Genomic DNA, 15,044 nt, shown 5'->3' with positions numbered 1-15,044 from the left:
GTGAGGTCACAGACGCTGAGAGACGCTGGGGAAGCCTGGCTGATGGACACCCGCCTGCCCGTGTCTCCCAACCTGCCCCCCACCCCCACCGCTCTGACGTGAAGCTTAATTTTTATGTTCATACAGTATCCTGCTCAGGGAACGTTCTCGCTGTGAGAAGGCAAGGTTCTGGATTCCTACCGCGGGGAGATGTGTTGCATCTCCGTGTCTCTGATGCATGAGGTAGCAGCTGCATGTAATTATCCCTATTTAATTAACATAATTAAGGCTATTTGAGCGGGATGAATCGGATCCAGCAATTAAACGGAATCATCCAGCTTCCCTAAACCCCAGATACCTTCATGCGTCAGTGGATGGTCTTATACAAAAATGTAAAAGCTTATCTTTCTCTGTTGTTGTTTTCTCAAAAGCGAACAAGAGACTCCGTCTCATGCTGTGTGTGTAGCTGGGCTTAGATTCATCCCTCCATCTGTCATAACTGCTAATCCGTTCCTAGGTCACCAGGGCTCTGGAGCCCTTCCCGGGAAGCACGGGGCCGGAGGCGGGGGCCCCCGGGAAGGGATGGCAGTATCTCTCGGCTACGCGCCATCGCGCTCATCTTTAGCCTGTGGGACTACCTGGAGGATACACACGCTACACGGAGAGAGCACGCAAACTGCACACATGCAGTAGATTATATTTGTAAATGATACGTCATTCAGATGATTTGTCCTATTGTACAGTGCGGTCATGAGATGCCCCATTTACCCGCATTTGTACAGCCTAGCACTGCATATAGCTTTTCCAACATCCTGATCCCCCTCTTCCCGCCGCTTCTAAAGGAACGTCCTGCCGGATAAATCCCACTCCGTTACTCAATCCACCCCCTATACAGCTTCACAATGAAGACGGGCTGTGATTGGGCCTTTATCCCAGGGGGAGGCTTTGCAATTTATGAGAATGAAAAAAACCTTTATTTGCCATTCGTACAAATACAGGTACACTGAAATTCTTCTCCTTGCCTGCGCCTCCTCACCCTCCATAGCTTGAGGAACATAACACAAGGTCAGCCAACATGCAGTGGTCCAGGATTTGGGGGTTAAGGGTCTCACTCTAGGGCTCACAGATGTTCTACCAGGGTCAGGGCTTGAAATGGCAATCATCTGATCTTATGCACAAAGTCTTAGCCGCTCATCCATGTCAGAGGTCTTTACCTCTGAGTAATTATGCAGAAGCACCACATTCACTGTTTTCCGATCCATTTCTATTTCTATTAATATCATATTATTTAAAGCCACAAGTGATTTACTCTGCACTTTGATTTACAATTCAGATTTTTTTCCCCCATGGTGCCTTGCATGCATTTGTAACCCTCTAGCATTCATCATTAGGAGCTCTAACTGAAAGTAGCGGTATTTACTAATGTTATAGAGTTCTGGCAAAATGACAGGCATTCATCAGCAATCCAAACACGGATAATCCCACAGGGCACAAGGCCGGGGTTCCCCATGGATGGTATGCCAGTCCTTCACAGGGCACATACACTCGGGGCAATTTAAAGATGCCAGTGAGCCTTAACAAACACTTAGACAATCTTTTTCATTAGCTTATCTGACATAGATTTCCAGATGGTTTCCCTTGTAAAATATGCCCAAATGACAGATGCAACATATGAAATAATTAGGATACAATCCCCTGTGTTGCACGTGATTTACACGACATCCATCCCACGCTGGTAAACCCACCTCTGCAGCTACCTTCCAAGCTGGAAGATGGAGCTGCTTTTTTCTGACAAAACCTCATAAATAATAATTTGGGTCCCAGACGTTTTTGTGATTCCCTTCAGTCCCTGTGACAGGCATCTGGAAACACTGGGTCAACTTTCAAGCTCAGAAATGCCGTCTTCAAAACAATAGGTCTAAGAAGCTTCCCTGGAAATGTGAATGGCCAGACCCAGAGGACTAAACATGAGCGGGGAGTTAGCGTTAGCAAGCCATGGTGCTGAGAGAAATCTCCCCTCCATCTAAACCCCAGGATCTCTCTTCAGCAGACTCTCCCCTCCATCTAAACCCCAGGATCCCTCTTCAACAGACTCTCCCCCCATCTTAGCACTTAGCTTTTACCTGATACTGTCTCAGGCTCTCACTATAGTTTCATCCTGATCAGTGTATGTGTCACGTTTCTCCACCACACAGGATTTTCTCTGTAAGCTCACAGTTTCCTAGGAGTTTCATTAAAACTAGCAGCGTCTGGACTCACCCCCAGTTTCGCCTTTGGTTTTTGGGTGTTGCCGCATCAGGGGCGGATTTTAATGTCACTTTCCCTGTGTAAGATTCCAGGCGCAGTTCCAGTTAGCACTTGCTAACATGACACGGCTCGCAATAATTTGCATCAATACGTCAAATCAGACACAGTGATTCACCTTAATAAATTCCCTTACTACAAAGAAACTAAGCACTACTTACACAGAAGCAATGTGATCCCAAACCTTCAAGTAAACCAATTCAGACATCTGTGTAACTCTACAAGAAGCTATTCAGTAATGTAATTTTGGGTAGGTGAGTTTCGTTGTATTATACCAGAGGCTGTTTCTACTGGGCCTGCACTATATCCTCAGATTTGCATCAAATTACCAACTAAAACCATTAAACGAGACATAAACTCAATGCTGCCCTGAAAAATAAGTACAAATTGAAAAAAATTAATCGGATTCCAAGCATCATATCAAACAATACATCCATCCATCGTACAGTCTCTTAAAAGGGTAATGGGGGGGGGGCTGTCCGGCGTAGGGCTCCCCCATGGCCCTGCTCAGGATAAGTGCTTAGAAGATGGATGGATGAATGGAAATCACATGATGCCAATGAATGGATATGATTTTTGTATATATATCCTCTCTGCCTGCTGCTTTGTGTCTGTAATTTCTCTATGCTTTTCATACTTTTGCAGTAAGGCACAAGATCATCAAAAACTTAACTCAGCTTAAATATAGACTCATGTATATTCACAGCATTTTTTCACGTAATATGTATAGCTGGGCATCTGTGGTCACCGATCCCTTGAGTTTATAGCTTAATGAATGCAGGAGCGCGAACAGTCCTTTCTGGAGTTAGGCCGTCTCTGTGGCCTGGAGACACAGTACCACCTGAGACATCAGGGGAACACAGAAACAAATATGTCTGACAGAGGAACATGTTTCCAACCACTCAGTGCTTTTGCGCCCATTTGCAGCAGTTTGGACAACACTCCAGTATAATACCCCTACTCTGTGCACCATTTCCATACTTTTGTCAATTATTATCACCAGTTTGGTCACATTCACCAGCACTGCTGAGAGCTCCAGGTTTGAATCTGGGCTTTTGTCCCTTTAGGTTGGTAATCACTGGACATTTAACATCATCTTGTTTGAATGTTCATTACTCAAGAACTTCCTGATCCCTGGTGCCCACTCAGGAATTTTGATCCAGGTCACAGATAATAATCCAGCCAACGGGGCTTCGTCCAGGGGCCTCGCAGGTACCCCAGCAAGCCTTGGCACCTTCTGGGAAGGCAGCGTTTGTTTTTCCATTGTTCCTCCCAGCTTGAGGATTCGGGTTTCCAGCACTGAGGACCCCTTGACTTCCATGGCATTGATCTTAGTCCTGAGCTGCTTCCATCCCCAGTAGAACCTAAATGGAATTTCCAGTCTCCGAACGGTGTAATCAGTCTGTTTATATGGCCTTGTCATGACCAAGTATATCCTATAGGGGCTGAAATTGCCCTCTAATTGCATCATTTTGAATGAACTGTTGTCACACGCCTGTCGATCTTTTCGTAGGAAAGACTCACAGCGCAACGCAGTGTTTGCGTGATGTCAGCTCCATGAGCTGAGCCCTGTCATTCTATTTCATCAGCTATTGGGACAGCTGCAGTTTAGGTTCATGTGTAGCAAGACAATCAACCCAGAGGGTCAAAGGTCATCCCTTTAGTCTAGCTGTCTAGAGTCTAGTCTACCTGCAACTTCAAGATTTTTTTCAGAGGTTTCAGGTGAGTGCTCCGGCAGTGTGGCTGTCAGCTACGAATGTACGTTAATCAGTCAGATTGGACCGCCTTTGTTGTAAATACATACAGGCAGTTGTACTGATGATGAATTAATCTCTTTCTTCTATGTGAACAGAGGCTTTGGTTAATGAACCAGGCCTTTAACAGAAGGTTCTACACTCAAGCTGGACTGAGCCAGGTCTTATTTTTCAGGTGGATGTGTTTTTCTGCATACGGTGTCATGCGGAACCTCTAATTAAAAGCAGTATTGTGTCAGGAATTAATTGTATACAGACAAATACTGAAATTTCCATCTGTAATGGCTAAAATGATCCTGACATGAAAAATAACATCAGTATTCAGTTGCTGGAAATAGAAAATTAATTTGAGGAAGATTAGTGCACCCATGGCGCACTCTCTGTTGCACTTGTGTCAGCCTGGAGCACCATGGCAACTGTCCTCAGTCAAATTGGGCAGATGAGAGTGTTTATTATTTATTCTGGGGAGAGAGAAGAAATAATTCTACACAGGGTTTAAATATAGATGGAGATTCTTATGTCCAAATCGCACCTCTCCAGTGCCCAGCTCCATCTCCTTATGTCCAAATCGCACCTCTCTAGAGCGCAGCTTTGTCACCTTATGTCCAAATCGCACCCTCCAGTGCCCAGCTCGGCCTCCTTATGTCCAAATCGCACCTCTCTAGAGCGCAGCTTTGTCACCTTATGTCCAAATTGTGCCTTGCCATAAGTGTAGCTCCGCCTCTTTATGTCCAAATTGTACCTTTCCAAAGCGCAGCTCCGCCTCCTTCACCTTTAACCTTTTTTTTGTTAATGTCCTAAAGTTTAGCAAAACATTGAAGGGTTCAATAAAAGGTTTTGCGCTAAATAATCATGTGTTTTCTTCACCATTTAATGTTAATTTCACAATGCCTTGAATTCTGTCAGGAGTTTTAATATTTTGAGTTGTTTTGTTTATGATACTGCTGCCAAAATTTCACCTACTAGCGAGACCCTGCTAGAATTAAGACGTGTAAGAAGCAATCTGTGAATAGCATGATATTTTAATGCATTTTCACAGGGACATTAGAAATGAAGAAGCAAGTGTAGTGATACGCTGTTTTGATGCATTTTTAAGTTTTATTGCATGTAATGCTTAACCACAGTTAACTTTTTGTGTTCTCTATTGTTAAGATTGTGATCATAAATACATATGATTAATATATTAATGTACAGGGCAACTTATTCAGGATACATGCCCCACCCCCCTCCCCCCCTCGCCCCAATCTGCTCTTCAGTTATGAATATTGACCGTATATAAGAAAAGTTGTTGAAACAAAACTGTTGAAACAAAACAGTTGAAACAAAACAGGGGACCGATTTCCACTCTTTGATGCTGGTCTGCGATAAGCATCCTTTTTAAATATGGAGAGGCCTTGAGGGCCAGTCTGGTCATCATTCAGTAATATCTCCTGCCTGCTTGTTGAGCTGTCAACAAAAAGAGAGACCTAAAACCTTACAGCTGGACTCTCAGACGGGCTCTGAGACCCTTTGGTCCTCTCTGTGCTTTTTGTGTCAGGTGGTTTGCGCTTGGCCCCGTGACTCTAGAACGCTCGTCAATGCCCACTCTGCGGGGTCACTCACTTGAACAATGGGACCCCGGCTGAATGCCCAAGCGGCCAATAGGAAATGCCTTCTTGTTGAAAGCAGAGGTTATTGCCTCAGGCCTGCACCATCCCCATGGTATCCGCCAGCTGTAATAGCAGAAACTCCCCGGTTGGCTGTTTGTTTGTCGGTGAATGGCAGGGAGGTTCTGATAGAAGATTAGGAAACAGATCCCTCTGTCAGCCACCCCCCCCCCCCATCTCACCAAACTATTTTTCCTTGTGTTCTTTGCCACGATTTAAGCTATGAGTGATTCTGACCGTAGCAAAACACATTAAAGTCCAAATTCCTTCGTTATTACTCAGTCTGTCATACTGAATGGGTGGTCACCTGACTGAACCCACATGGATCGAGGGCCGGTTTGGTATATTCCACAGTCACAAGTGCTTGTGTAAAAAATGATCTGAATAAGAATTAAGAACATACAATATAATGACTCCTGGAAAAAGGTGTGCTAAAAATAACCTGAAGCGGTTTGCTTTAAAAAGAGAGTTATGCCACTAGAATTTGTGGGAGCTTCAATTTTCCGGCTTTTAAGCTAACATGAGAAATAGCATTTCTCAAGAATCGCTGACGACAGCAAAACTTTAGCCAATCGCAATTACATGTCGCACCCAGCAGCAAAATGCTAACACGGTAGCCGTGAACCAGGGAGGCGCAGAGCTGTGGAGGTGAGGTGTCTGCAGCTAGGAATGCGAGGAGGGAGCCAGACATACTGCGCGCGCAGGAGCGCAGGAGCCGCTGCCAGAAAGCTCCACTATCCAAGTCAGAGAGGAGTCTTCTGGAGCTCAGTCACTACTGGTGCATGCTGGGAAATTGGGCCAGAGGGTGGGGCTATGTGCTGTTTGACAGATACACACTGTTTCAGCCTGGAAGAAGGCTTATCAGTTTGACATAATCAGCCTGCTTGGGCAGTCAAGTGGACAAACAGGCATGTGAATTTCAGTTAGCCTGACCTCATTGTGCATCAGCCCTCGAACCAAGTGAGTCTTCTGAGCTCATGGCTGCCAAACTTCTGCTTCATCTCTGGAGTACTTGAACTGGCTTATTCTGGGTAACTGATGCATGTTTCAGCACCTGTGTCCTTGCAGTTTTGTGATACCTGCAGTGGCACGCTGGTGTTCTCTATGTAAAGCAGCTTGTAATTCTCCTCAGTGACCAGTGGGGATGTTTCCGCCCAGAGAGTTGCTGCGTCTAGCCTGTAAACATGGCCCTTTCTCTCCTCTGATGCTCAGTGCACCCTTGTTTTTCCCAGACTGAAGCTGTGAAGATGGTGCTCAAAGAAATGAACCTGAACATCGTGGAAATAGATGACGAGTCGGCCACCTTGGATGGAATGGATGTCTTATTCACTGGTACGAAAAGGCACCGTTTGGGGGGGGGGAGTTATGATGATTCCAAGGGCCCCTGACTAACAATAGGATACATTTTCATGGGGCTCAAAATCTCTAGAGGTGCCCCTGCTGGTACAGACAGATTTATCTGCATCCCTTTTATGAGAAACACCCAACATCTGTCAACATTTTTTTCCTGTTCATCAGCCAGCTGTTCCCCAGCTTGGTGCCATAATTAGTAATTAATCTGTGCCATAGTTAATTCTGTTACGAATTCTGCAGGGCGTGTCCAGGTTTTTTGGTTCTGACACCCACCGGTGACATCTAACCCGTTGACCATATCTACCCGCTCAGGCAGAGAGTTCTTTGTGGGCTTGTCTGAGAGGACCAATCAGCGGGGGGCGGAAATTCTCGCGGACACGTTCAAGGTGGGGTGAGATTCTGCGTCTCTGCGAAAGGCTCTTGGTGTGAAATCAAACATGGGATTCTGCAGCACAAAGAGTTTTCCCTCCCTCTGAACCCTGACCAGGTGATTGCATCAAACAGTCTAGTTGCATACTCATTTATTCCCATGGTATCTCATATACATTCAGGATGGTTACAGGCCACTCACTGAGGCCACCTCTTGTTACCATCAAAAAAAGTGTCGAGGACTTGAACTCACAGACCTGGTCATGAAGTCAGGAAAGAAGATTCTTCTAGAAGAATCTTCAGGAACGTCCTTGCAGAGCTCATTACACATTGACATAGTCTTCTTAAGTGCCTTCGTTTAGTCTCAACTGTCTGCTCAGAGACAGCGCCCATTTCCTACCTGCCGGACTCGTGTTTTGCAGGACTACGCTGTCTCTGTGGTTCCCGTGCAGAACGGCCGGCACCTGAAGAGCTTCTGCAGCATGGGAGGACCGGACCTGATCATCATTGGGTCCAGCGAGCAGGCCCAGCGAGCCCTGAAGGTACAACAACGTCTCTTGGCCTTTTCTGAGATTCATGGTTCTGGGTCTGGTCCTCATGGAAGAGCCTGAAAGTCAGCATCTTGATCTGAAGCTGAGTTTTCCAACCTGCTTCATACAGCTTCTAATACAGTACTCCAGGTTCCTCCCATAATCCAATAAGTGAAATTGATTCTCCAAATTGCCTTTATGGTGTGATGTACATATGAGTTGGAATCGATTGATATCCTGTCCTGCTCCTGGCCTTGTGCTGCATGGGATGGACTCCAGGGCCACCGCAGCCCTGTGTTGGATAAGCAGTTATGAAAAATGGACAAGGACAAGTCAGGTTGAGTTGGTTTCTTTTTCACTATTACTGAAGACAAAGCATCAGACCATGGTGACCAGATTAGCGTTATTCCTTTGTGAACGTGGCTTTTGTGGTTCCTGATATCCCAGCTCACACTGCTACTCTGAGAAGCTCATATATGCTCTCAAAGTCTCTGTACATCTTCCTTCAAGTAGTTTGCCTTGAGAATCCAGGCCAGTAACTGCAGCTGACAGGAATCACCCCTGAAGGCGGCACACTGACAACAGGCCACATATCACTGTTATTAAACCCCCACACCAAATTAGGTTTGGCGGTAAACAGCTATGACTTTTCTATGGACTCCGTGCCTTTTATTTTGTTTTTATTTCCAACTAAATTTATTATTTGCCTGGGGAAACTAACACCTTGCTTTATTGTGTTGTGGAATCCAGCACTGGGAATTATGGGAATTTATTCATCTATTTTTCCACTAAGAATTCCACCTCCCTCACACAGGCCAAGAGCATCTGGAGATGAATCACAGCTGCGTAATTTGAATAATTTAAGAGATCAACTATCCTGTATCAAAATCAATATGGCTGTGATGTCACTTAATGGTTTACTGTGCAATATGCATCCTGAATAATGTGTATCTCATTACAAGTCTAGTAAAAAACTGAAAAAATGATAAAATAGAGGACTTGCAATTGATTTTCAGTATGGCGAGATTAACTGCAGTATCTGTGCAACTAATTATGCAAATGTGTGCCAATTTAAGTTTGTAATTAGGTTTTACGTCCTGTTAGATACTATTTGAAAACTTATCCAATCCAAAACATCCAATAATTTCCAGGAGCTGCTAATTAGAAATGGTGCCTTGTACAAGAGACACACCATATATACTGTAAGAGTCACCGCTACATCAGACACCAGTCATCACTGGCAGAGGCGGACATTTCAGGTCCAGGAAGTAAAAATCCAAACCAGGATTTTGTTTCAACCAATCAGTTGAGTATAAAGAGTCACAGTCACAGAGTGCTCAAGTGGTTGGTTGAAACAAAATCCTGGTTTGGATTTTTACTTCCTGGACCTGAAATGTCCGCCTCTGATCACAGGACACACAGGGAACAGGAAACACAACCATAACAGGAGACACAGGCTGTGTTTGAATACAGGGGCTGCATCCTTCTAAGGTTGCATTTGACGACTGAATGAGTCACAGTGACGCCCCAAGGCTGTCCCATTTCAAAGGCTCCTTCAAATGCAGCCCAGAAATGCATCCCTCTTTTCCTGCTCTTCGAAGAATCACCTGATGGATTCTTCGCAGCCCAACATATCCCAAGATTCATTGCATAGAAGTAAAGTGGGTGTATGCTGGGTAGTCAATAGGAGAGGCGCTTTGTGGCCCAAGGTCGACAGCGGGAACAGCTGGTGACATAAATAGGAAATTTACCGCAGGCCAGACCGTCCCATTTGATGCTTTCTGTACGACCTTTGAAGAACGCAGCTTACAAAGGCTACACCTACATAGATCATGTCCTATGAAGGATGTAGCCTCTGAATTCAGACACAGCCAAAGTAGAGGCACCTTTGGGGCTCCCTGAATTGCTTGGGGGGTAATCTGGAATCCCCTGAAGTAAGAGCTGGTGCTGGGTTTCAGGCACCAGTTCAACCAGTTGGATCACCATGTTAAAGACAGCTCATTTAGACAGTGATAAATAATGTCATACACTCCAAGCTGCTGTCCATTCCTGAAAAGAACACACCCACTTGACATCTGGTCCCTTCCCAACCCCCCCGCCCACCCCCCACCCGCCATGTGCTTCCATCCCCTCGCTGATGTAATGTCACCAGTGCGCAACTCTTCGACCACCACGTCACCTCCAGGTTTGGTCCATCTTCGGTGCTGCCATTACGATGACGATGACATCATAACTAAGTTAGTAACAGGTTCCGGCTGTGAGGTCATCCCCTCCAAATAAACCCGGAGCTCAGCTGTGGTTCCCCTGACTCAGGCTACAGGACTGAGAATGAGAGTGACCTCTCCCGCTAAATATAACTCATTTTATTCAAAGAACATATCCCAGAGTCTTCTGTAAATATAGCAGTGAGTAACTCATACTCCTACGCATTTTACGGAAAATCATGTATGACCTAACAAAGCAGTAAAAGCTAACAATGACATAAGGAAAGTTAACAGTAGTCCAGATAAAAGCAAAACTAAACCATGTGAACCATCATTTTCCCCCAAATGATTAATTGGCCCTATTGTTTAAACATTTCTTGCCTTTCCAGGATAACAGCTGGAATCCTGACCAGACAGTCTAAGATAGAATCTTACCATAACTCTGGCTGACAGACCGTTTGGTATTTCAGATGAAACACAGGTCCAAGGACCCCAGAACATTTCAATTGTTTAAGATATTACACAAACGCTGAATATCTTCAGGATGTCATGAAGACCACGTTTATTATGGCATGGAAATTATAGGAAGGTCAGGAGATACTGGTTGGGGTGGTGGCTCGTCCTAACTGTCCAAGCCGTCCCCTGCAGATCATGAAGCAGATGAGTGACCATCGCTATGACAAGTTGACGGTTCCTGACGACGCGGCAGCCAACTGCATCTACGTGCACCTCCCTGACAAGGGTCACACGCTACTGCACTGCACGCCGGAGGAGTTCCCCGAGAGTGCAAAAGTATGAACCCCCAGCTCGCCTCATCACCCACGCGATCCAGCATGGCGTAAATGTCGTACCCTCAGATCTAGCTGCCCCTGCTGATCATTTGACACAAGTCCAAAATAACAATATTCTTTCTGCTGTACTTCTTCCAGTCTCAGATGCTAATTAGTATTTTTTGCCTTCAGCACAGACATGTAAAGTGATGTAAAGCTGAGACTTGTTTGAATTCTTGAATTATTATCAAATAAATATGAGTACTTTGATTAAAAAAAATCTATAATGCAGTACTCTTTGAGATTGTTCCAAAACAATTTAACATGTATGCCCTTGAATTAGAAGACATTAGCTTTTGTCAAGAGCACAGCATGTCAGTGGATCAAAACAGATGCCCTGAGGAATACTTTAGGCTTCTGAATTAGGTCTTAATCTCTGGATTGGGCTGTAATGAGCTGATAATACAGCCTAACTATGTGTTAATGAGTTATCAAGCTGTCCTTCCCGAAATGTTCTCTTTGGCATCACTTCAGGTTATTTTTATGTGGCGCTTAAAGACTTTGCAGCAGGATCACACGTGCATTTTAAACAAACTAGGAACTGCACGACAGAAGGACTACAGCGGTTTAACGTTATACACTTGGGCAGTTCGGCAAACATTAACAATTAAACGATAATAAATTAATTACGGAAGCTATCAAAAACATTTACAGACAGGGCTGGACTGGGATTAAAAACCGGCCCTGGTCTTTGCTGCTTTTTTTGCACAGAGATTTGAGATTGTTCCATCGGTCCACTGGGAAAACACAGAATAACCAGATGTTTACAGGGGCTATAGATACTTAGAGGCCAGCTGTCGTTTTATTAGGCTAGTGAACTGCTTCACACATTCATATTATTTCAATTATGTACAATTTTAGTTGTTCCCCCTCCCTGACCTCTGTTACCCCCCCCCAGATATATTTCCGCAAGCATCGCGGGGGCTTTTGTCACAGTGATTCATGCTCGCAGGCTCTCATGGCCTTTAGCCATATTAGGAACTACGTGAACTACGTGGGCTGTTCTCAGATCAGATTTATTCTCTTTGAGGAGATCTCCAAACACAGGCCCTGAATGACAAACTGTTTGTCCTTTGATGCCCTGGTGCTTTCTTAAATGGTCGAGCAAGACTGGGGTAAAGAAAACGCCGCTCACATGATAGCTGGATAGAAGCCTGATGCAAGATGCCTAATGCCCTGCAATGGGTCGGCACCTTGGCCCATTTTATAAGTATATAAAATACTTGGATGGATGGATGGATGGATGGATGGATGGATGGAAGGAAGGATGAATGATGACTCCTGGAGACTGTTAAACTTAATGTGCAGAGAAAAAATATATTTACAGTTCAAATGAAAGAATATATATTCAAATGTATCATGAAATACATGTTGGTGGGACAAGAAATGAACATTTTTTACAGTTGAAGACAATGGAGCGTTACAATGATCTAAAACAAGATGTTTGGAATGAAGTGCAGAAAAGCAAAGATGTAATCAGTTTACAGGACCATCCAGTTCTTGGTTTGAATCTGACACACGATTCCCTAATCATTTATTGACGTGTGTGTTGACGTCCGTCCGCGTTAATTCACAAGCAGCAAGCACACAAAATAGTGTATTTTTTTTCGACTAGGGAGGACAGAAAGCTCCTAGCACCCACATTTCGACACAAAAACAACAACAAAATGATTCTTTTCATTTCCATGGCCTGCCTTTCCAGCTGCTCTGCTTATTAAATCCTGCACCCCAAACCCAGTACTATTCAGTACATCTGTTACATAATAGTCCCACTTTTCGTTTATAGAGTTTAAAGAGTTCCTTGCATTCCTGTCTCCTGGCATTTGTTTGCTGTCCTTTTGAATGCAATTAGCTTACAAAAAGACAAACTTTACTCCTGTTTTAAGAATTCATCTGGAAGTGCATGTAGCCATAGAATCTTTTAAAATTAAAACTATAATAAGACAATTTATTTTATAAACGTTACAGTGAAGTCTTTAGACAGTTGTCGCTGAAGGCATCCAGCCTCTTCTTGTGACTAACATGCAATTACCGCCAAAACAGGGCTTACATCATGTATGGGGAATCTGCTCCATTCCTGTGCACAATGATTTCTTGGAGGAGTTTAAGGAAAACCACGGCATCTCAGACAGGCGTCACAAATTACACATCATTTTTAAAATTTGTTTACGTAATAACGCTTTTGCTTAAGGAATTAAATTGATGTTATATTAATGATTTCTTTTAAAGCGGAAGGCTTAGCCAGCAAATATAGACATGTCATCATTGCATAATTACCGTGCGCCGTTTTAATGCTGTCCAAATGTGGTTTGTGGAGCTTTGCAGCAATGTCTGGATGCCAACCAACAAAATAAGGACGCTGCCGTTTTTTTTGCCGTTTTTTCCAGGTCTTTGAAAGACTGAAGGACTATTTGCTCATTCCCGTCTCCAATGCCGAAAAGGTGAAGGTGGATGGCGCTCTTACCTGTTGCTCTGTACTCATCCACAAGAAGGTGTGAGCCAGGCTCTTCAAAACCGTGTCCCCCAGGGTGCTCTTGATGTGCTTAAGGCTGTGTGATCAAGGTGTGTGCGATCGAGAGGAAGGTGAAAGTTTGAGTCTCTGTCGTAACAATTGATGTTTATAGCACTCCCTGATAATTTGGAAACCCGCGTAGAGTACCTACAGTTATTTTAGTATTGTAGTTGTTGCGGTATATTCCCTACAAAAATAAACATTTTCGAATAGTGTCGATTTCTAATATCGTTCGATATTCACACAATTAATGATGGAGCCCAAACTTCCTTCTCACCAACACTTTTCGTTTTGTTAAAACCTGTATTTTCAGTTTGCATGCATATGCTGAATATTCGTTTTTATTCAGATTAGTTTTCACTTTCTGCCATCATAGACCTATAAGGAGTATTACTGAACCATAGCCATGTATTTTTTTCCATGGGATTTGGTGCTGATGATTTTATTTGGCACTGGCGATTAGAAATCAAAGTTTTCAGTTTGCCGTCATAAAAAGTCAGAAAGTGAACACTACGAATGTTCTTGTGAGCCTAACAAAGTCTTCATTGTTCAAAACGCCTTTTGATATGAAACCAGGTGTATTTATTCTCTTTTAAATGACCCCGTGAGTTTAAAAATGTGAAGTGCAAGGCCATAAAACGACTGTTTAAAGACCATTGAATATTCTGTGGAAATTTCAGGACGGCAGATGGTGAGGTTTGTTCGCAGAGGATCAGGTTATTACCCTGGCTTACCGTCCTGTTAGCGTAGCCTGCTCGCTAACAATTGAAGCTTTTTAAAAAGCTCTAAAATTACAAAAGGCCTACTTTATCTGCGTTTTTCTGTATTATACTCATCTAAAACCTTATTAGCCTTATAAACACCTGTTCAAACTGCAACTGGTTCAGGATTTAAGGAGAAACAAACTCACAAAATCACAAAAAAAAAGAACAATAGGGACCCAGCACCCCCGGTGCTTGGACTCCCACAAATGGGAATTTTATGTTGTAACCTATTTGTATTACACTGAAAGTTTCTTTGAACAACTATGATATGTGCCCGTATGTGTATTGTTGGTGAAAAAAAGGACTGTAAATCCTGTATAATGTGACCATACTAAAACAGTCATTATAGATTCTTTTAGTATTTCTGCTGTATAGATAGTTCTGTTTCACTTAGACCTACTTGTTGTGCCAAAGACATTGTAATATGTACGTTTGTCTAATGTTTGTCTAAATGGTTTTAATAGATTTTAATAAAATATGTGCCTCGTCTCAAATTTGTTTTCTTGCTTGACGAGTTATTTTGTTGTGAATTGACTTCACAATACTGACTGGCTGATGTTCAATGCAGTATATACGCATAGCCAAAATCCGTAACCGGGTGTAAATAGTAAATTTAGAACTACAGCGCCATCTAATGGCCAATGTTTATACTGTCCGTTATAAGTCGATCGTTCGTCTATCTTCTAACCGCCTATCCTGGTCAGGGTGTGGTGAGCAGGGGCGTTGCTAGAGATTTTGGGCCCCATGAAAGCATATCATATTAGGCCCCCCAGTCCAAACCAATCCAGTTATTTTCCTA

General features: G+C 43.6%; 1 protein-coding gene across 5 annotated transcripts in view; it reads left to right on the top strand.

Annotated features, from left to right (window-relative positions):
* Positions 1-14,739, top strand: part of LOC111847633 (N(G),N(G)-dimethylarginine dimethylaminohydrolase 1) — a 40,616-nt gene extending 25,877 nt beyond the window's left edge. For 3 of the 5 annotated variants that reach the window (XM_023818992.2, XM_023818993.2, XM_023818990.2), the window contains exons 2-6: positions 6,916-7,015; positions 7,349-7,422; positions 7,828-7,947; positions 10,788-10,931; positions 13,357-14,739. In XM_023818992.2, coding sequence (XP_023674760.1) covers positions 6,931-7,015; positions 7,349-7,422; positions 7,828-7,947; positions 10,788-10,931; positions 13,357-13,467 — 534 coding nt within the window. In that variant the 5' untranslated portion in view covers positions 6,916-6,930 and the 3' untranslated portion in view covers positions 13,468-14,739. Of the gene's footprint in view, positions 1-5,339; positions 6,715-6,915; positions 7,016-7,348; positions 7,423-7,827; positions 7,948-10,787; positions 10,932-13,356 lie in introns of those variants that run through there. The other 2 variants (XM_023818995.2, XM_023818994.2) reach the window with 2 other exon arrangements.
* Positions 14,740-15,044: the final 305 nt, after the last annotated feature.

Source organism: Paramormyrops kingsleyae, chromosome 21 (assembly GCF_048594095.1).
Source record: "Paramormyrops kingsleyae isolate MSU_618 chromosome 21, PKINGS_0.4, whole genome shotgun sequence".
Classification (NCBI taxonomy): Eukaryota; Metazoa; Chordata; class Actinopteri; order Osteoglossiformes; family Mormyridae; genus Paramormyrops; species Paramormyrops kingsleyae.
Note: the sequence above shows the minus strand (reverse complement) of the source record. Positions and strands in the feature narration are given on the sequence as shown.